At 49.9% G+C, this 20,422-nt stretch overlaps 2 protein-coding genes across 4 annotated transcripts; both read left to right on the forward strand.

Moving 5' to 3' along the window:
* Window positions 1-337: 337 nt before the first annotated feature.
* Mri1 (methylthioribose-1-phosphate isomerase 1) lies at window positions 338-8,034 on the forward strand. Of its 3 annotated transcripts, none has more exons than XM_029480813.2 (5): window positions 338-784; window positions 1,264-1,439; window positions 3,355-3,531; window positions 3,620-3,844; window positions 5,597-5,919. In XM_029480813.2, the coding sequence occupies exons 1-5, from the start codon at window positions 414-416 to the stop codon at window positions 5,830-5,832; spliced, it is 1,185 nt and encodes a 394-aa protein (XP_029336673.1). In that variant the 5' UTR covers window positions 338-413; the 3' UTR covers window positions 5,833-5,919. The 3 variants fall into 3 exon arrangements, with proteins under 3 accessions (XP_029336673.1, XP_029336674.1, XP_021026010.1); XM_029480814.2 differs by lacking the exon at window positions 5,597-5,919 and adding an exon at window positions 7,844-8,034 and having other exon boundaries at window positions 339-784; XM_021170351.2 differs by lacking the exon at window positions 5,597-5,919 and adding an exon at window positions 5,941-6,172 and having other exon boundaries at window positions 340-784.
* CUNH19orf53 (chromosome unknown C19orf53 homolog) lies at window positions 7,873-11,384 on the forward strand. Its single transcript, XM_021170673.3, has 3 exons — window positions 7,873-8,060; window positions 8,147-8,202; window positions 10,923-11,384. Exons 1-3 carry the CDS (start codon window positions 7,973-7,975, stop codon window positions 11,061-11,063), a joined length of 285 nt encoding a protein of 94 aa, XP_021026332.1. The 5' UTR covers window positions 7,873-7,972; the 3' UTR covers window positions 11,064-11,384.
* The last annotated feature ends 9,038 nt before the right edge of the window (window positions 11,385-20,422 follow it).

Below are 20,422 nucleotides of genomic sequence, written 5' to 3' on the forward strand. Positions count from 1 at the left end.
TCTTCTATAAGAGCAGTATGCACGCCTAACCACTGAACAATCTCTTCAGCCCCTGAGAATAAACGTCCCTCATGGTGCTTGCTTTTTTAAAAAAATGGAGACAAAAGTAGTGCCACGGAAGGTCGTTTGACACGCTGATTAAGCGCTGGGTGTCTGTGAGCCGTGGATGAGCAGAGCTGAGAGTGCCAAGTCATCGCTTCAGTAACGGATGGACGTTTTCCGGCAAAAATAACCCCATCACCGAGCATCATGGAGCTCGTACTCGGTCTTGGGACAAGTTACAGCCACTCCGGAACACGCTGATCGCCGGACAACCAGGGAGCCCGTGCGCGCACGCGCACGCGCACGCGGCAGGACGCAACTCCGCCCCGCAGCCTGTGCAGGATTCATCGTGGCCCTGCAGGGTAGGCAACATGAGACTGGAAGCGATCCGCTACTCGCCGGGCTCGCTGCAGATCCTAGACCAGCTGCAGCTGCCAGAACACTGCCACTACGAGGCACTGAGCTCCGTGCAGCAGGCCAAGGAAGCCATCCGCGCCATGAAGGTGCGCGGCGCCCCGGCCATCGCGCTGGTCGGCTGCCTCAGCCTGGCCGTGGAGCTGCGGGCCGGCGCCGGCGGTCCCGGACTCGCTGCTCTGGTGGCCTTCGTGCGAGACCAGCTGCGCCTCTTAGTCGCCGCCCGGCCCACCGCTGTCAACATGGCCCGCGCCGCCCGCGATCTGGGTCAGGTGGCAGCCCAGGAGGCGGAACGAGAGGGTGCCACTGAAGAGACCGTGCGGGAAAGGTACGGGATCCTGGACCAGTCTTGTGTGCTCTGCCCAGCTTTCCTCTCTACCTTTTTCTTCCCCATCCCACTTCCGGTCCAGCGGTTCTTACCACTTTGTTCTTACTGCTTTTCTGTTGCACCGGTATGGCTCCTGCCTCTGGCTGAGACTAGAGTCTAGAGCGTTAAAACACTGGAGTTAGAACTTCATCTCCAAGTTCCTGCTCCTTCCCCTCCCCTTCTGTAAAAACACCTTGTCCCTGATTCTGCCCCTTCTTGTTCATCAACTGCCTCTCCCACCATGACGTCATCATCACAGAGGTAAAGGGTTTCCTCGTGTTTACTGTTGTGCGTCAGCCCCAGCTCCTGGCTCACTTATATTAGTGATCAGAGTGGCAGTGTCCTCAGGCTCTCAGAACCCCACCTCACCTTTAAAGGGTGGCCCCTTCAAAGTTAGCCAGCTCCCTTCCAACAGTGCTAAGAGCTTCTTCTGTCCCCAGAGTGATCCGCTTCGCCGAGGATATGTTGGAGAAGGATCTCAAAGACAACCGGAGCATCGGGGACTTGGGAGCCCGCCATCTTCTAGAGCAGACCAACCCCAAGGGTGGCAAGGTGACCGTGCTGACCCACTGTAACACGGGTGCTCTGGCCACGGCTGGGTATGGTACAGCATTAGGTGAGGAGGCATCTTCAATTGTTAGGGCATGGGAGAGTCTTTATGGGATGCAAGGCAAAGCAACTGGAGCTAGGGGTGTAGTTCAGTGGCAAGAGTACTTGCTTAGCTAGGGCTGGCTCAGCAGCTTAAAAGTATGGACCCCTCTTGCAAAGACCTATTAAGTTCTCAGCACCCACAGTAACTACCTGCAGCACCCTCTTCTGGCCTCCACGAGCACATGCACTTACATGCATAGAGACACACATGCACATAATTAAAAATAAACACTAGGGCTGGAGAGATGGCTCAGTGGTAAAGAGCACTGACTGCTCTTTCAAAAATCCTGAGTTCAATTCCCAGCAACCACATGGTGGCTCACAACCGTCTGTAATGGGATCTGATGCCCTCTTCTGGTGTGTCTGAAGACAGCAACGGTGATGTATTCATATGCATAAAATACATAAATAAATCTTTAAAAATAAAAATAAATACTTTAAAAGAGTGCATACTTAGCTTAGTATACACAAAATCCAGGATTTAATCCCCAAAACTCAAAAGAAGAAACTACTTCAACCACAGAAGTGTGAATATTAGTTTTGTTTTGATTTTTCAAATAATATTCTGTGTATACCTGCTGTGCGTATGTGTACCATGCATGTACATTGTGCCCAGAGGACAGAAGATGGTTTTGGATCCCCTGAAGCTAGAGTTACAGATGATTGTAAGCCACCATGTGGGTACTGGGAACCAAACCCAGGTCCTCTGTAAGAGCAGCAAGTTCTCCTAGCCACTGAGCAGTCTCTCCAGCCCGGCATATTAGTTTGTTTGTTCGTTTTCCCTACTCCCAGTATATCAGCTCCTGTACAGAAACCCTTGGGGAGTTGTCTGCAGGGGTGGGTACATCAAGGAGTCCAATCCATGCATTAGAACCCTGTCCCTCCCTTTGCACATGGATTGAAGTAGTTCTGCTATCAGACTCGACAAACTTCCCTGGGTCGCCTGCCTGGCTTGGCCCGCACCACATACCTACAGAAGGGGCATAGTGCCAACTCCCAGAGGACAGAGGAGCTGAGAGTCACACCTCCTGAGTAAGTGGCCACAAGATAGCGATTTGGGAGTCAAGGCAGCAGATTCCTCCTGGTCCTTGGTGGTCCCAGAAGCTCTGTTCTCTGCCAGAGTCAGAGCTCAATCTCAGAAAGAAGCTCCTATACCCCGTTTATTGACTCTGCTCACAGTCATGAAGCAACTACTGACTGTTGCAAAGAGTGAGAACACAGTGATGAACCATGGGAGAGACACCAGGCTCCTGCAGCCTAGAATACAGAGAGGAATGACAAGGGGCTTAGAGGCATGGGTGAGCAGTGGAGCGCGACTGAGAATCCTCCTCCAAGGAGCTGGGTGTGTGGCTGGAGAGCACTTGCCTCCAGAATACAAAGCCATGGGCTCCTTGCATCCCCAGCACTGCAGAACAGACAAAAAGTGCTAAAGGCCGCTCAGCAGGCTAGGACAAAGAAGGTCATCTTTCAAGGCTTAACCTGAGCCATATAGCAAGACCCTGTCTCAATGACAAATGTCCTAAGTGATGAGGACAGGGCAGGGCTAAAGATCAGAACTGTGCGGTTGCTATGTGAGACCAAGGAGCCTCAGGGTGTCAGGATGGAGAAGTAAAAATGATGTGGGAAAGCCGGGCGTGGTGGCGCACGCCTTTAATCCCAGCACTCCGGAGGCAGAGGCAGGCGGATTTCTGAGTTCGAGGCCAGCCTGGTCTACAAAGTGAGTTCCAGGACAGCCAGGGTTATACAGAGAAACCCTGTCTCGAAAAACCAAAAAAAAAAAAAAAAAATGTGGGAAGAGTGTAGGGCACAGGCAAGGCTGTGCACCACACATGCAGCCCTGGCCTCTGGATCACCCTGCTTGTCTGCTGGTATGTCCACAGGTGTGATCCGCTCACTGCATGAGATGGGCCGATTGGAGCATACTTTCTGCACAGAGACCCGGCCCTACAACCAGGGAGCCCGGCTAACAGCCTTCGAGCTGGTGTACGAGCAGATCCCTGCGACTCTCATCACTGACAGCATGGCGGCGGCTGCCATGGCACATCGGGGTGTGTCAGGTCAGTGGGCTGGGCACCGTGGGGTAGGTCATGCCTTGGGCATCCAGAACCAGGTATGTGACCTCCCTAACTCTCCTCCGACCCCCAGCCGTGGTGGTGGGAGCTGACCGTGTTGTTGCCAATGGAGACACAGCCAACAAAATAGGCACCTATCAGCTGGCCATTGTCGCCAAACACCACGGTGTCCCCTTCTATGTGGCTGCCCCCAGTTCATCCTGTGACCTCCATCTGGAGACTGGAAAGGAGATTGTCATAGAGGAACGCCCCAGCCAGGAGCTAACTGACCTGAATGGAGTCAGGATTGCTGCACAGGGTAAGGTGTGGGGTTGGCACTCTAGGTATGATGATGGAGGTTAAATTCAAGGCCAGGCCATGTAAATAGTACTGAGGCTAGGGATGGAGCTCAGTAGGTAGAGAGTTGGGAAAGGACCTGAGTTTGGGGCTCAGAACCAACTTTTTTTTTTTTTTTAATAATTTTTTATTTTGCCAGGCAGTGGTGGCACATGCCTTTAATCCCAGCACTTGGGAGGCAGAGGCAGGAGGATTTCTGAGTTTGAGGCCAGCCTGGTCTACAGAGTTCCAGGACAGCCAGAACTACACAGAGAAACCCTGTCTCGAAAAAAAAAACCAAAAAAGAAAACAGAAAAAAAAAGAGAATTATTTATTTTATAAGTACACTGTAACTGTTGTCAGACATAGGAGAAAAGGGCCTCGGATCCCATTACAGATGGTTTTGAGTCACCATGTGGTTGCTGGAAATTGAGCTCAGGGCCTCTGGAAGAGCAATCTGCTCTTACTGCTGAGCCATCTCTCCAGCCGCCCCCCCAGAACCAACTTTTTAAAAAGCTAGGTCTGGTGGCACAGGTTTGTCATCCTAGCACTGGGGAGACAGAAGCCATCGTGCCCAGGCTCACTGAGAGGCCCTGCTCAAAACATAAGTGAGACAGTTCCTGAGGAACCACAGCTGAGGTTTGCCCCTCTTTCTGTATGCACGCGCACACACACACACACACACACACACACACGTATGCCGGGTGTGGTAGTGCTACCTATAATCCCAGCATGTCAGAAGCCCGAGCAGCAAGAGCCACACAAGTTGAAGACCACCACATGGTACAAGTGAGTTTCAGGCAGAGTGGGCTACCAAGTGATACCCTGTCAGAAACCAACAAGTCTCATCCTGGACAAATGTCTGCATAGCAAGCCAGGGATGGTAGTACATACCATACCTGTGATCTCGGCCCTGGGGAGGCTGAGGCAGGAGGACTGCTGGGAGTTCAGGATCAGCCTGGGCTACATAGTGAGACCCCACATCTCAAAACTCAAAACCAGATTGTGGTGGCAGCAGTACACGCCTTTAATCCCAGCATTTGCGGTGGGAGGCAGAGCTTCGAGGCCAGCCTGGTCGATAGCATGAGTTCTAGGACAGCCAGGGCTACACAGAAACCCTGAGCCCTGGAGGCTGCTCAGGAAGTTGAGGCAGAAAGATCGCCAGTTCAGAGCCAGCCTAATTAATATTAACTTCATCCCAAAATAAACATTTTAAAGACAGCCAAGAGTATAACTCAGATATGTATGGAGTACTTGCCAGTATGTGCAAGGCCTGAGATTTAACCCCAAAACCACATCAAAAACATTTTAAGTTAAAAGCAATCAAAATACATCATACATATACAAAAATCTCAATAACAGAGACATTATAAAATAGTTTTCCAATCTTGGTGGTGTACATCTGGTAAACCTAGCACTCAGGAATTAGAGACAGGAAGACCAGGACATCATAACTGGCCTTGCCTACATAGAAAATTTGAGGCTAGCCCAAGCTACATGTATGGCCCTGTGTTAGAGAAGTAATTGCATTTTTTAAACTGGTTTTCTTTTTTGTTTGTTTGTTTGTTTTTTGAGACAGAGTTTCTCTGTATAGCCTTGGCTGTCCTGAAACTCACTCTGTAGAGCAGGCTGGCCTTGAATTTAGAAATCCGCCTGCCTCTGCCTCCTAAATGCTGAGAATAAAGGAGTAGGCAACCACTGCCCAGCTAAACTGGTTTTTGAAATCTCTGTGAAGGGCTCCACCCGATCCCAAGAACCGGAAAAACAGATGCAACAGGTAAAGCACACCCATGTCTGAGTCAGTGCAAAGGTCCTGGGGTGGATTCTGAGATTCTTAAAATCCTAGGGGCAGGCAAGAGTTGGGTAGAAACCATCCATAAGGCTGAAGCCTTCCTGGGAAGCATGAAGAGGCTGTGCTCTTTCTTGGCCTCTGCTTGCATCCCTGCATTAATTGTATGTGTGAATCACTAGAGTCTCGGGACTCTGTAGTCTAAGAATTACTGTGGTGAGGACAAATGCCAACAGTCAGGGAGTTCTCAGAGCCAACCCCCAGCCTCACGTGCCCTCTCTCCCCTGCAGGAATCCGGGTTTGGAATCCTGCCTTTGATGTCACCCCCCACGAACTCATCACAGGTGGCATCATCACTGAACTGGGTGTCTTTGCCCCTGAGGAGCTCCGAGGAGCCCTAAGTGCCTCTGTCTTCTCAGAGGGACAGACCCTAGATAGTCCCTGGGTATGACTGGCTGACCCTCCGTGCCCTGCCCTGACTTCCTCTGGTTTTATAATAAAGTTGTCAAATGGCTACCCAAAGTTCATCTTCAGCCACACTCTCTCTTCCAGCTGCAGGAACAGATATGGTTTGCCAGGTTCTGCAGGGTTTCAGCATCCACAGCAAAGCTGCCTGAGTCACATCCCAGGCTCATCCTTGGAATGATCTATGCATGGGATGAAAGACAGATGTGGCGGTCACACGCCTGTAATCTCAGCACCTGGGAGGCCCAGGCAGGAAGATTTGGAGTTTAGGCTACCCTGGGCTACAGATTCAAACAGACAAACAAAAGTAGAGATAATCAGGATGTTCTCTTAGTTACATTTGAAATTTTTTTGTTGTTGATTCTGTTTTGTTTTGTTTTCTAGACAGGATTTTTCTGTGTATCCTTGGCTATCCTGGAACAATCTGTAAATCAGGCTGGCTTCAAACTCAGAGATCCTCCTGCCTCTGGCTCCCAAGTGCTGGGATTAAATGCATGCACCACTACTGGCTATTTACTTTTATTTATGTGTGAGTGTTATACATGCAAACCCCTGGTGCTCTCCCAGACCAGAAAAGGGTTCCAGGTCTCCTGGAACTGGAATTACAAATGGTTGTAAGCTGCCAGATGGGAGCTGGGACCCAGGAACTAAACCTCTATGCTAGAACAACAAATCCTATAAAAGAAGACACCAAAGTTCAGTAATCAAGATAAATATTTATGTTTTAAGGCAGTCTTTTTGTAGCTCTGGCTGCCCTTGGACTTGCTCTATGGACCAGGCTACCCTAGAACTCACAAAGATCCACCTACCTCTGCCTCTTGAGCAAAAGGTCAAAGGTGTGAGCCCCTACAACCTGCTTTGCTTTATTCTTGAGAGTCTCTGAACCTGGAATTCAGCTATCAGGCTAGACTCCAGGGGTCCTCCCACTTCAGCCAACTTAGCACTGGGATAGCAGGTATGTGCACCAGCGAATGGTGGGGATACCACTCAGGTTCTCATGCATAAACAATATGCACTTTACCCTGAGCCATGTTCCCAGCCACCAGGTGCATATTTTAAATCTTTTAAAATTAAAAAGAACACAGCTGGGGCTGTGTCTATAGCTGTGCTGAAAACATGAGACTGCTCTCTGTCCCCAGCACAGCTGTAAAATTAATGCATTAATGTGAGGGATTTTTTTCTTTTAGTAACATCTTTATTCTGGTTTATTCTGGTGGAAGTGATCTATGCGAGTCAGTTTGCTGCCTCCCAAGTGCTGATATTAAATGCCTGTGCCACCACCCAGGATCAAACTCAAGTAATCAGGCATGGCAGCAAGCATCTTTACCCACCAAGCCACGTCACCAATGATTACTGAACGTTTTTGACACTCCTTTAATTTTCCTCCAAAAACGAGCTCCTCGTTTACCAGACTCCAAGCTTTATTTGAAGTTTTATGTATAAAAACCACATGTTTGGGGGCTGGAGAGATGGCTCAGAGGATAAGAGCACTGACTGCTTGCGCTTGGAGAGGTCCTGAGTTCAATTCCCAGCAACCACATGGTGGCTCATAACCATCTGTCATGGAATCCGATGCCCTCTTCTGGAGTGTCTGAAGACAGACTACAGTGTACTCATATAAATGAAATAAATAAATCATTTTTTTAAAACGCGCATGTTTTACAATACACAAATGTGGTCACACCCCTGAAAATGGTAATATAATTTTTCTTCCAACTCTTTGGACAGTGGTTCCTTTAAGTGCACCTCTCTGGGTCGGGTGAGGCCTTGAGACTTTGTGTCCCACTGCAGCCAATGACGTCTCGCGACTTCCGCTTTTCTGCACGTGGCCCCGCCTTTTCCGGTTTGCGGTAGAACATGGCGCAGGGACAACGCAAGTTCCAGGCGCAGAAACCTAAAAGCAAGGCTGCCGCGGCAGAGCGGAGCCGCGGGCCTCGGAAAGGCGGTAAGGAATGAGGTGGGGAGCAGGGAGAGAGAATGGCGGACTCGAGGTGGCCCGCCCAGGCTCACCGGCTGGTGTCTCTCCCCCAGGTCGAGTCATCGCTCCCAAGAAGGCGCGCGTTGTTCAGCAGCAGAAGTTGAAGAAGGTGAGTGAAGCGATGCAAGTGATCGGGGATGACGGACGGACAGCCAAGAGGGTTCCCAGCTGCAAGGCTGTGTCCTCCGCTAGTTGGATGAATCCTGGCCCGCCCTTAACTTCTGAGCGCTTCAGATGTGCGTTAGGGACTGCCAGCAGATAGCCTCGAGTTGTTTATTGTGTATGAGTGTTTAGCCTGAGTGTGCGCGCGAGTGTGGCACAAGTGCCTGTGCCTTGTACCCTGCGAGATTAGAAAAGGATGCCCAAAACCCTAGAACTAGAGTTATTAACGGGTTTTGTGCCGTCATGTCTGTGCTGGGAACTGAACCCTGGTCTTAGGCAGGCGGGTGTGATAGCCCAGACTTTTTTTTTTTTAACTTTTTTTTTAATTAGATATTTTCTTTATATACATTTCAAATGCTATCCCGAAAGTTCCCTATCCCCCCCCCCCGCCCTGCTCCCCTACCCACCCACTCCCACTTCTTGGCCCTGGCATTCCCTTGTACTGGGGCATATAAAGTTTGCAATACCAAGGGGTCTCTCTTCCCAGTGATGGCCGACTAGGCCATCTTCTGCTACATATGCAGCTAGAGATACAAGCTCTGGGGGTACTGGTTAGTTCATATTGCTGTTCCACCTATAAGGTTGCAGACCCCTTCAGCTCCTTGGGTGCTTTCTCTAGCTCCTCCATCGGGGGCCCTGTGTTCCATCTTATAGATGACTGTGAGCATCCACTTCTGTATTTGCCAGGCACTGGCATAGCCTCATACGAGACAGCTATTACAGGGTCCCTTCAGCAAAATCTTGCTGGCATATGCAATAGTGTCTGGGTTTGGTGGCTGGTTGTGGGATGGATCCCCGGGTGGGGTAGTCTCTGGATAGTCCATCCTTTTGTCTTCGCTCCAAACTTTGTGATAGCCCAGACCTTTTAATCCCAGCACTCTAGAGGCAGAGGCAGACAGATCTCTGAGTTCAAGGCCAGCTTGGTCTATAGAGCAAGGTCCACCACAGCAGTTAGATAGATAGATAGATAGATAGATAGTGCTTTTAACAGCTGACTGATGTTCTAGCCTCCAAAATAATGTTTTAATTATGTGTGGTGTGTGCACCTGAATGCATATGCCCACAGAGGCCAGAAGATGGCACTGATCTCCTGGAGTTGCGGATGGTATGAGCTACAAGCCAGACCTGGGTGCTAGGTACAGAACTCAGGTCTTCTGAGAGAGAAGTATGTGCTCTTAAACACTGAGCTATTCCTCCAGCCCTGTTTTGTTGTCTTGTTCTGTCTGCTTCTGTGCTTTTGAGATAGATCCTCACACAGGCCTAGGTTAGCATGGAGCTATATAGCCTAGCCTCCAGAGTGCTGCTATTACTGGTGTGGACCACTGAGCCCTGTTTATGTAGTGCTGTGGATTAAATTCAGACTTGTGCGTGCCAGACATGTACTTTACTAACAGAGCCATGTCCCCAGTCTTTACCCCCTATTTTCCTAAAATAGTGTCTCAGCTTACCTAGCCCTAGCTGGCCTTGAATTTACAGAGGTCTTCCTGCCTCTGCTCTCTGAGTGCTGGAGTTAAAGTTATGCACCACCACACCCAGCTCCAGCCTTTTTTGAAAGAAGATCTGACTCTAGCCCAGGCTGGGCTTAAACTTGCCCCATCTCGGTCACCTGGGTGCTGGGCGTATGGGGTGTGCACACAGCGTCTAGCTTTTTATTGTCAGAGTTAACGGGTGATCCAGGTGGGAAGGCTTGAGCTGATTAGACGTTAGAGAGTCAGCGGCTGGAGAGTGGCTAGGATCACTGCTACTCTCCCACAGACCTTGATCCGGTTTCCAGCACCCACAAAGCAGGTCACAGTCATTCCTAACTCCAGTCCCAGGGGATTTCCAGTGCCCTCTTCTGCTCTCTCCTGGCACTGTGTACATGTAGTACACAGACATGCATGCAGGGAAAACACTTGTACAGAAAAAATTAATAAAGTCTATAGATTACCCAGCAGCTTGCTCTGCTCCGTGGGTACCAACTCTCAGGTCCTAAGTGAGCTCCTCCCACGGCCCACCACTTCTTTCTTTTTTTCTTTTCTTTTCTTTTTTTTTTTTTTGTTTTTTGTTTTTGTTTTTCAAGACAGGGTTTCTCCTGGAACTCACTCTGTAGACCAGGCTAGCCTCAAACTCAGAAATCCACCTGCCTCTGCCTCCCAAGTGCTGGGATTAAAGGTGTGCGCCATCACACCCGGTTCCTGGAACCTTTTTTATTAGCTGTATTTTGTCTCATGTTCTCATGACCGACACAGTTTTATCTTCCTCAGACCTCCTGTGCCCACCCCCTGAAGCTGTCATGGTCATAAGGAGCTCAGGCAGAGCAGGAATGGGTGGGGTAACTGCCAGTCAGTAACTTAAACTGGCCTGTGGTCTTTTGGAGCCCTAGGAAAGTGTGTGAGACAGAAAGGGTTATCACCATTACCCCTGGCTTTGGGACCCTGGACAGGTGCCTACTTAACGCAGGAACCTCTGTTCCCCATCTGTAAAATGGGTGTGAGCAGAGACACAGAATAGGATTTGGTTTGGTTTTTACCTGAGCATGGTAGCATACAGGCCTGCAGGGGTGAGTCAAGGCAGGAAGATCTTGAGTCTGAAACTGTTCACAGAGAACAGAAGGAAGATTCAGAGAACAGAGGAAGTGTCTTTTTGGGCTAGGAAGAATAAGGGCTTGCTGTGTTCCCTTCACAGAGCCTGGAAGTGGGGATCCGGAAGAAGATAGAGCATGACGTGGTAATGAAGGCCAGCTCCAGCCTGCCTAAGAGGCTTGCACTGCTGAAGGGAGCATCAAAGAAATCAGAAGCCACCACCCCTGGCAAGACACCATCCTGAAGGCACTGGGACTTTGCTGGTCACCCCACAGGCTGGCTGGACTTGGAAGAGGGCCCTGCTCCAGTCCTGGTGGCCTCTGGAACAATGGGCAGGTGATAATGGTAAAGCCAGGCTAGCTCCCAAGGGCTGAAGGGTGCTCAGCCTCCTCTGCTGGTGTGATGATAAATGTGGCTCTGTTGTCTCTCCAGCCATTCAGTGGGCATAATCTCACCCCCAGGTGCTGGGTCCCCACCCCAGTCATCTAATGTCAGCCTGTCACACCAGTAATCCAGAGCCACTTGGGGATGCTCCAGTGTTACCCAATAAAGCTGTGTCACAGAGGCTGTGTGCTGTTTAGTGCTTTCCTGTCCTTGAGGGACTCACACCACTGTAGTCACAGACCTGCTGGACCACATGTTGATCATGTCATATGCAGGGTGCTTGACCAGGTGGCATCTTCAGTGATGTGGCCCCCCAGGGCAAGCATTGACTGTGTGCTGGCCCGCCCCTTTGTGCCCGGCCATTTTACTCACTAAGGAGCAGAGACTTGTCAATCACCAGTGACTGCCCCAGTGTTGGTCAGAAATTACTAGTGACCGCCCCAGTGTTGGTCAGCATTTAGTGTTGAGACTGTCTAGTGTTCCTGGGCTGGCTTCTGACTCACCTTAACTGGCTGCTGGGGATCTGATCCACTTGGTGTATGCTAAGCAAGCACCTGAGATACACCCAGTGTACTTCGAAAGCACAGGAAGGACTTGCTGGGTTTTAGTCATACCAGGACACAGTCGCTGTCCTGTGAGCGTGGAGGGTGCCCTGAGAGGCTGGGCCTCGAAGTGGTTGTCAATGCCTCCGCCTCTGGATTGTGATGGGGTAGTGTCGGGCATGCAGCTTCCTGCCATACCTCCCTTCTGGTACCCTCACCACAGATCTAGAAGAACAGATCTGTCCCATTGTGGATACAGCGCCCAGGCGCTCATCCATGCGTTTAGCTTGGTTCTCAGACAGGGTCTCCCTGTGTAGAGCAGACTGGCCTCAAACTCTTAAAGCTGTCCCTGCCTCTGCCTCCCAAGTTCTGAGATTAAAATGCCTAAGGGCCTATGTAATTTTGTGTATATGTGCTCATAAGTATGGGTGCCCAAGGAGGCCAGAGGCACCCCATCATTGAGGGTTGGAATTACAGGCAGCTGTGAGCTACCCTACATGGGTGCAAAGAGAAGTGGAAGCTGTTAACTGCTGAGCTCTCTAGCTTGATCTCAGATGTTTATGGTAGTAAGAATAGATGACTGGGCGTGGTGGTGCATGCCTTTAATTCCAGCACTCAGGAGGTAGAGGCAGTCTGAGCCCTGAGTTCTAGGCCACTCAGGGTTACATAGACCCTGTCTGAAAACTACAAAAGCTCAGTTGTCTACTTGACTGAACTAGTGGATACCCCAGATACACGAGGCTGTATCTAGGGTGGCACTTACTGTTGTGTTAGAGTGGTGGTTCATCACACCAGGCCAGCACAGTTCCACGGGAGAGGTTTACTGGGGGAGAAAAGGATGAAGGGAGCAACAAAGAAGAAGGAGATAAGGGCAGGCAGATGGACGGACACTGGGAATGTATGGCGGTTGCCATGGCAACAGACATGGGTCGTTTTCTGGTCACCTAGGGTGACATCATCACTGGATTTGGAGGTGACCAGCAACCATAAAGCCGGTTCCTGATGCCCACACTTGCAGATGAGTGATGCAGAGCAGGGGCTGGGTAACAGCTACCTGACTAAGCCACACCATGGAAGTCCCAATGGAAGCAGCAGCCTGTCTCAGTATGGGATCGCCTCTCCAGTGCTCACTGCCGTCAAGCTCCAGCCCAAGCCTTTCCACATACCTCAAACAGTAGCAGCACTCCAGGGAGCCTCCTGGGGCTCTCTGGCACTGGAACACCACTCAGTCCCTATTGTATAAGCAAATCCAATACCCTTTGTATTCTGTCGGTTCCCCCAAGAACTCTGTGAAACATTCACATGGTTGCTTGGACCAGTCTTTATAGAACGCTTTGCAGTAGCACAAAGGCAGAAACAATCTACCTTTGCATTAGCTGGGCTGGGCAAGAATCTGCTCCAGCCACAGTGGAATATTTTTCAGCCATAAAAATGGAATGAGGGGCTGAAAAAATAGCTGAATGGGTAAGAATTTGCCAGTAGGGCTGGTGAGATGGCTCAGTGTGTAAGAGCACCCCACTGCTCTTCCGAAGGACCGGAGTTCAAATCCCAGCAACCACATGGTGGCTCACAACCATCCGTAATGAGATCTGACTCCCTCTTCTGGAGTGTCTGAAAACAGCTACAGTGTACTTACATATAAATAAATAAATCGGGGCTGGTGAGATGGCTCAGTGGATTAGAGCACCCGACTGCTCTTCCGAAGGTCCAGAGTTCAAATCCCAGCAACCATATGGTGGCTCACAACCATCCGTAACGAGATCTGGCGCCCTCTTCTGGAGTGTCTGAAGACAGCTACAGTGTACTTACATATAATAAATAAATAAATCTTTAAAAAAATAAATAAATAAATCTTTAAAAAAAAAAAAAAAGAATTTGCCAGTAGGTTTAACAACCTGAGTTCAGTCCTCCAAGCCCACATGGTAGAGAACCAAAAGCAAGTTGGTCCTATGACCTCTGCTCTTACACTGTGGCACGGGCATGCTAGCACTCATTCACATCACCAGTGTAAATAAAGGTGAGATGAAGGGTTGGCAAGATGGCTGGCTCCATGGTTACATGCTGTAGTAGAGGAACAGGTATCAGCACCCACAGCAGCTCACAGGGGATCCAATGTCTTATTTGGTTGGTTTTTTTGAGACGGGATCTCTATGTAGTCCTCGCTGTCCTGGAACTTGAACTGTAGACCAGGTTGGCCTTGAACTCAGAAACCCACCTGCTTCTGCCATACAAGTTCTGGGATTAAAGGCGTGTGTCACCACTGCCTGGTCTGGCCTTCCAAAAGCACTCTACTCCACGAGCACTACATGCAAATGGTGTACTTCCATGTGTGAAAACACTCACTGAAAATACTTGAAGTGTGCAAGGTGTGGTAGTATATGTCTTTAATCCTAGCACTCGGGAGACAGAACCAGGCAGTTTTCTATGAATTCAAAACTAGCCAGGGTTACGTGGAAAGACCCTGTCCCAAAACAAAGAAAGAGGGGAGAGAGGGAGTGGGAGAGAGAGAGAGAGAGCAAGCACCAATCCAGGCTACATAAATGAGCCCTGGAAACAATGTTAGTTGGACGTAATGCTTACACACCTGTAAATGTGGCACTGAGGGCGGAGGTAGGAAACTGAAGAAGTTTAAGATTAGCCTCCACCACGTGGTTCAAGGCAGGCCTGAGCTAATTGAGCCCCCACCCCACCCCACCCCCCACACCCAATGAAAAATGGCTTAGCGGTGCGCTCCTTTTTTCCCAGCACTCAGGAGGCAGAAGCAAAGATGCTGTGAGATTGCCCTTGTAACAAACCAGGTGCAGAACGATAAGCAGGTACGGTCCTATCGAAGGTCAGGACAGGTAAGTAGCTGCCTCCGGAGAGCACCATGATGGACAGTGAACTGGGTTTCCTTCTGGCCTGACTGAAAGTTCTGGAACTAAACAGAAGTGAACATTCTACTAGACTATGCTGACAGTGGTGAGAAATCCTCTTATGGTACGCTTGCTCCTATGTCTGATGTCCACAGCTCCTCTGGAGTCCCCCTGAAGACTGCAGACCACCTTACCTTAGAAGTCTAGGTGCCTGCAGTATGCCCATGACTAAGCAAGACTTCAGTAAGTTCAACAAAGAGACCCAAGCACTGTGGGATGGTGATTCAAGCCCATCTCCAAATGAGATAATGCTGGCCCGTTGTACATACATGTTTTTAACTCCCCCACCCCGAAATGTAGCCATCAATTGTAATGAGCACCTGTAAACTCTGACTTAGAAGGCTGAGGCATGAGATTGACCTGCAGTGGAAGGCTTGCCAGGACTGCCTGGGCTGCAGAGTTAAGACTGTCCAAAAGCCAAGAGCCGGGCTCCAGTGGGAGAGAGCTTGCCGGCCACCAGCAAGTGTGGGGTTTGGGGGGCTTTTTTATTTTACTTGAGGTGGGGCAGGACCTCACTGGGTGCCCCTGGCTGGCTGGGAACTCACTCTGTAGACCTGGCTGGTCTCTAACTCACAGAGATGCACCTCTCTCTGCCTTCTCGGTGCTGAAATGTAAACCATTAAAGTGCTGGACCCACACCAGCCCTTGTGTTTGGTCAGGTTCTGCGGATGAACCCTAGGGCTCCCTAAGCAAGCTGTGCCAGGAGGGAGCCCTCAGCCCTGCCGTCTCCCCTGCACTCTTGTGTGGTTTGTTGCTGAGGCCAAGTATGTGCTTTGTTCAGGTCCTTCTCTCCTAGACCTGACACACAGGGTGGCCCGTGAGCTGGCATGTGTGCAAGGGAGAAAAAGAAGGGAGAGCGTCTCCTGCGGAGAAAGTCCAGTGTCTAGGGAGCTGCTCTGCCCCTCCACATGCCACCCACCACCTATCTTGCGCTGCTGCTGCCTCTGACCAGCCTATGCTGTGAGCTCTAGCAGGAAAGCCCAGTGCTAGGGAGCCACAGCTCATCAGGAGTCACTCGCCTTCCACATTTCCACACCTTGCCCCTCTGAGCCGCTGCCCTTGCCACATAGCACCCACAAGCACAGGAGTTTTCCTGAGTGTGCACTTTCCTGAATGTGAGAATGTTTTACCTGCATGTGTCTGTCCATCACATGTGTCCCTAGTGCCAGAAGAAGGGTCTTAATCCCCTGGAACTAAGTTAGATATTGGTAGGCCACCGTGTGAGTGCTGAGAATCGAACCTTTGACCTTTGAAAGAGCAGCCAGTGCTCTTGACCCCTGAGCCATCTCCCTAGCCCCTGGAGTACCCTCTTTTCACCCATCTTTATGGAATAGGGAAAAGCAGGAGACCCATGGAACCTGGCTATGGGCCACTGAGAAGCCCTGGGAACCCAGCCAGGCTTGCCCCCAATTAGCCTGGAGGCAAGCCAAGAAACCGTAGGAATAACTGCCCTGTGACTCTGGTGCCAGCTTGGTGAGCCTCTTCAAAAGGCCTCATGGGCTGGGATCTGGAATGATGGCACAGCTGTCCCTTAGGACTCCTGGCTACCTTTCTCCTCATTTTCCTTCTACACAACACCAGTACTTCCTGAACCTCAAATTCTGCATGAAGGTGTGTTGTTCTTGTGTTCTAGATACTTGTGTGTAGTAGCTCAGGCTGGCTTCAAACTTGGCATGCCCCTACCTTAGCTCATGCTGTGATGACAGGCAGGTCCAGCCACCTCTTGGCTGCGTGTGTGACAACATCAGCTAGTCATTTAACCTCTCTGAGCCACCATGGCCCCATCTTTTTAAAATGGAGACCCAGAATTCCACCCTAGTGGGACAAAGCAGGAACCTAGAGTACCCAGGGCTTTTTTAGTGTGGTCATGAACTGTCCTTAGCCATTAGAGGCCCCTTCTCTAGGGCTAGGGAACCATCAAATGAGATTTCAGACACAACTTTTTCCCGGTCTGGAATGCAACTTCTCCTGGCAACACTACCTATGAGCTTATATTTCCAAAAGGTTTCACAAAGCTGAACTGGCCAGCAGGACTGCGGAGCTGTGGCGCCACCACAAGCAAGCCTGCGTCAGCTGCTGCTGCTGCTGGCAGGACTGTGTCAGCTGGCTGTCGCTGGCAGAACAGGGAAACCCTCAGGGTAGATATGTTCCCCAGACTGCATCTGTGTCCTCTCTCTCATCTGAGCCTGTAGGGCAGCCCTACTTCGCCTGTGGGTTGAGAGCACTTGGGTTTAGGGTCAGGAGCTCCAGATGCCTAGACAGTGAGCTCATGGCACATGCTGAGTAGACAAGGCTAGGACTTACTGAAGCCAGAGCCTCAGCTCCAGCAGGGGTCGGGGGCTGCCAATGCTGGAACACCACTGCCACCACCTTTCCTAAGACGGGGGCATGTTTGAAATAAGTCTTGAGACTTCGGGGGACACCCTCAACTTTCCTGGATCTATTCTGACACACACCCCCCATTTCACACTAGGATTGCTGTGTGACCATGGGCAGCTTCCCAGCCTCTCTGGACCTCACTTCCCTCATCTGTCCTGTTTTCTGAACCCAGATTCAGAGCCTGTCTACTGTGACCCCAGTCAGGTCAACACTCAGCCTTTCTGTTCCCCAGCTGCCTCACTTGTGAGAGGGGATTCTGTCAATATCAATATCCACCCTGACAGAATAAAGAAAGTAAGCATCCAGGCATTTTGGAATACACCTGTCACCTCAGCCCTTGGGAAGCTAGGACAGGAACATCAGGAACTCAGGGATAGCCTAGACTATATAACAAATTCCAAGCCAGTAAGACCTTATCTCAAAGAATAAAGTTGAGCTTAGGTGGCAGAGTGTTAAGGTGGCAGAATGGGCAGATGAATCCCCCCGGGATGGATCCATAGCACTGGATAAACTGTGGTGGCACAGGCTTGTGAGCACAGCACTGCAGATGTGAAGAGAACGTCAGAAATTCAGGGTCATTCCCAACAACACAGTGAGTTCAAGGCCAGCCTGGTCCACTGAGACCCTGTGTCAATAAATGAAATAAACTCTAAAAGCTGTCCTTATTATTGTCTAAAAGCTGTGTTTTTCATGGGTGAGACACTTGATGACTCTTCCCCAGGAGCTTGATGAGACTCTGACAAGTTCCCCCGGTAGCCAGCCCCTAAGGCCCACGCAGAAGGGAGACGCTAACGCCCCCCACCAGCCTTCCCTCACCCTGGCTACCCCTTCCCATGGGTCTGTCTCTGCCCCAGCATGTTCCACATGGAGGCCCTGTCTGACTACCCTAGCTCTGCAAACTGGGGGCTTGCAGCCCTTCCAGGCTACTTCTTCCTGATGGGTGACCTTGGCAAGCAGGTTTCTCTAAGCATCAGTTTTCCCATCAGAGAAATGGAAAGTAGTTGTCACTGCCATTGTGGCTAGGCTGTGGGGATTTTGTCCCCCCCCCCCCTCTTTGTAGCCTTGGCTGTCCTATAAACAGCCTGGCCTCAAACTCACAGAGATCCACCCGCCTCTGCCTCCTAAGTGCTGGGATTAAAGGTGTGTAGGGGATTTCATTCTTTTCATCCCCTTCCCTCCTCTTTTCCCCTCCTCTCCTTGCCCCTCCTCCCCTTCTTCCTTCTTCTGTTATGGAGGATGGAACCCGGGGCCTAGCAAACAAAGACAGCACTCTATCACAGAACACACCCCAGCCAAGACAGCGACTCCGATTTCTTTAATTGTTCTTGCTTTCTGTCTGGGTGTGTATATATGTGTGCACATGCCAAGAATTTATTTTTATTTTATGTGTATGGGTGTTTTGTCTGCATATATGTCTGTGCATCGTGTGTATGCCTGGTTACCTTGGAGACCAGAAGAGGATGTGACATCCCCTGGAGCTGGAGTTATAGGCAATTGTGGTGTTGGGAATTCAACCGGGGTCCTCTGGAAGAGCAGTCGGTGCCTTAACTCTGAGCTCTCTCTCTCTCCCACCCACTCTTTTTCTTTTGTTTTGTTTTGTGTCAAAATATCCCAACATCTTATCCTGGCTGCTGCTGAACTCAGGATGCTTGCAGAGTGTCAGGATGCCAGCCGAGCACCATCACACCTGGCTTTCTAAAAATGCTTTTATTTATTTATTTATTTATTTTAAAATTTTATTAGATATTTTCTTTATTTACATTTCAAATGCTATCTGGAAAGTTCCCTATACCCTCCCCCCTAAAAATGCTTTTAAATCGTTATATTTATTACGGTGATAAGGCATGTGTGTGCCACAGCACACGTGTAGATCAGATGACACCTGTGAGAGTCAGTTCTCTCCGACCATGTGGGTTGCGGGAATTGAACCCAGATCCTCTCGGTTAATGGTGATCACCTTTACCCTCTAAGCCAGTGGTTCCCAATCTGTGTGTTGTGACTGCCCCCTTGGCAGACCTCTATCTCCAAAAATATCATAACAGTAGCAAAATTAGAGTTATTAAGTAGCAACAAAAATAATTTATGGTGTTGGGGGGGTCACCACAACATGAACTGTATTAAAGGGCCACAGCATTAGGAAAGTTAATAGCTGCTGCGTTAACTCAACTCATCTTACCCTAAAAAGCCTAAAAACAACAATATAAAACAAATAAACGCCGGGCTTGGTGGCGCACGCCTTTAATCCCAGCACTTGGGAGGCAGAGGCAGGCGGATTTCTGAGTTCGAGGCCAGCCTGGTCTACAAAGTGAGTTCCAGGACAGCCAGGACTATACAGAGAAACCCTGTCTCGAAAAAACCAAAAAAAAAAAAAACAAAAAACAAAAAAAACCAAATAAACAGAAAAGGTGGTACATTTACACAATGGAGCACTACTCAGGTATTAAAAACAATGAATTTATGAAATTCTTGGACAAATGGATGGATCTGGAGAATACCATCCTAAGTGAGGTAACCCAATCACAAAAAACCACACACACACACACACACACACACACACACGGGCCAGGCATGGTGGTGCACAGCTTTAATCCCAGCACTTGGGAGGCAGAGGCAGGCAGATTTCTGAGTTCGAGGCCAGCCTGATCTACAAAGTGAGTTCCAGGACAGCCAGGGCTATACAGAGAAACCCTGTCTCGAAAAACAACAACAACAACAAAATCGAAATAAAGAAACAAAGAAAACTAAGACATCACTGCTATTATTGAGACAGGGTCCTGCCGGGGATGTAAGATTCCCCTGGAGTAGGAGTCACAGCGATCATGTGCCATATAGGTTCCAGGAATCAAACTCAAGTCTTCTGGGATCCATTGACCGGTGCTCTTAACCTCTGAGCCATCTCTCCAGTTCCTCTATTGTGTTCTTCCCCTACAAAAGAGCCCCACTTGAGCAGCCCTGTTTCAAGGGTTCACAGGCTACTTATGAGTGACTGTTAGTTGCCATGGTGGGGAGGGGTCTGTCCAAAAGCAACCAGTGGGTTAGTCGGCTTCTGGGGACCAGGTTGGGTTTTTCCTGCTTTGAGGATCGTAAACACTAAATGGGATCACAGCTATGTTGGCAGGTTTTAGTTTGAACTTCTACTGTACGCTGGGCGCTGTTCCACGTGCTGACTTGTCTCCGCATGGACATACACTTGATCCTTGGAGCTCAGAGTTCAGAGAGACATTTAACAACCCCCTTACCCTGGTATCTCAAGAGCTCTAAAGGATGAGGCAAGAGGATCTCCAATCAGACTAACCCGGGTTACATAATGAGAGAAGGGGTGGGGAGTTTCAGAGGTAGTGCAGGGTGGTGGGCCGTCTAATCCTGGACTAGATGAATAAATG

This window comes from Mus caroli, unplaced genomic scaffold (genome assembly GCF_978045245.1).
Source record: "Mus caroli unplaced genomic scaffold, Mus_caroli_1 scaffold_10, whole genome shotgun sequence".
Classification (NCBI taxonomy): domain Eukaryota; kingdom Metazoa; phylum Chordata; class Mammalia; order Rodentia; family Muridae; genus Mus; species Mus caroli.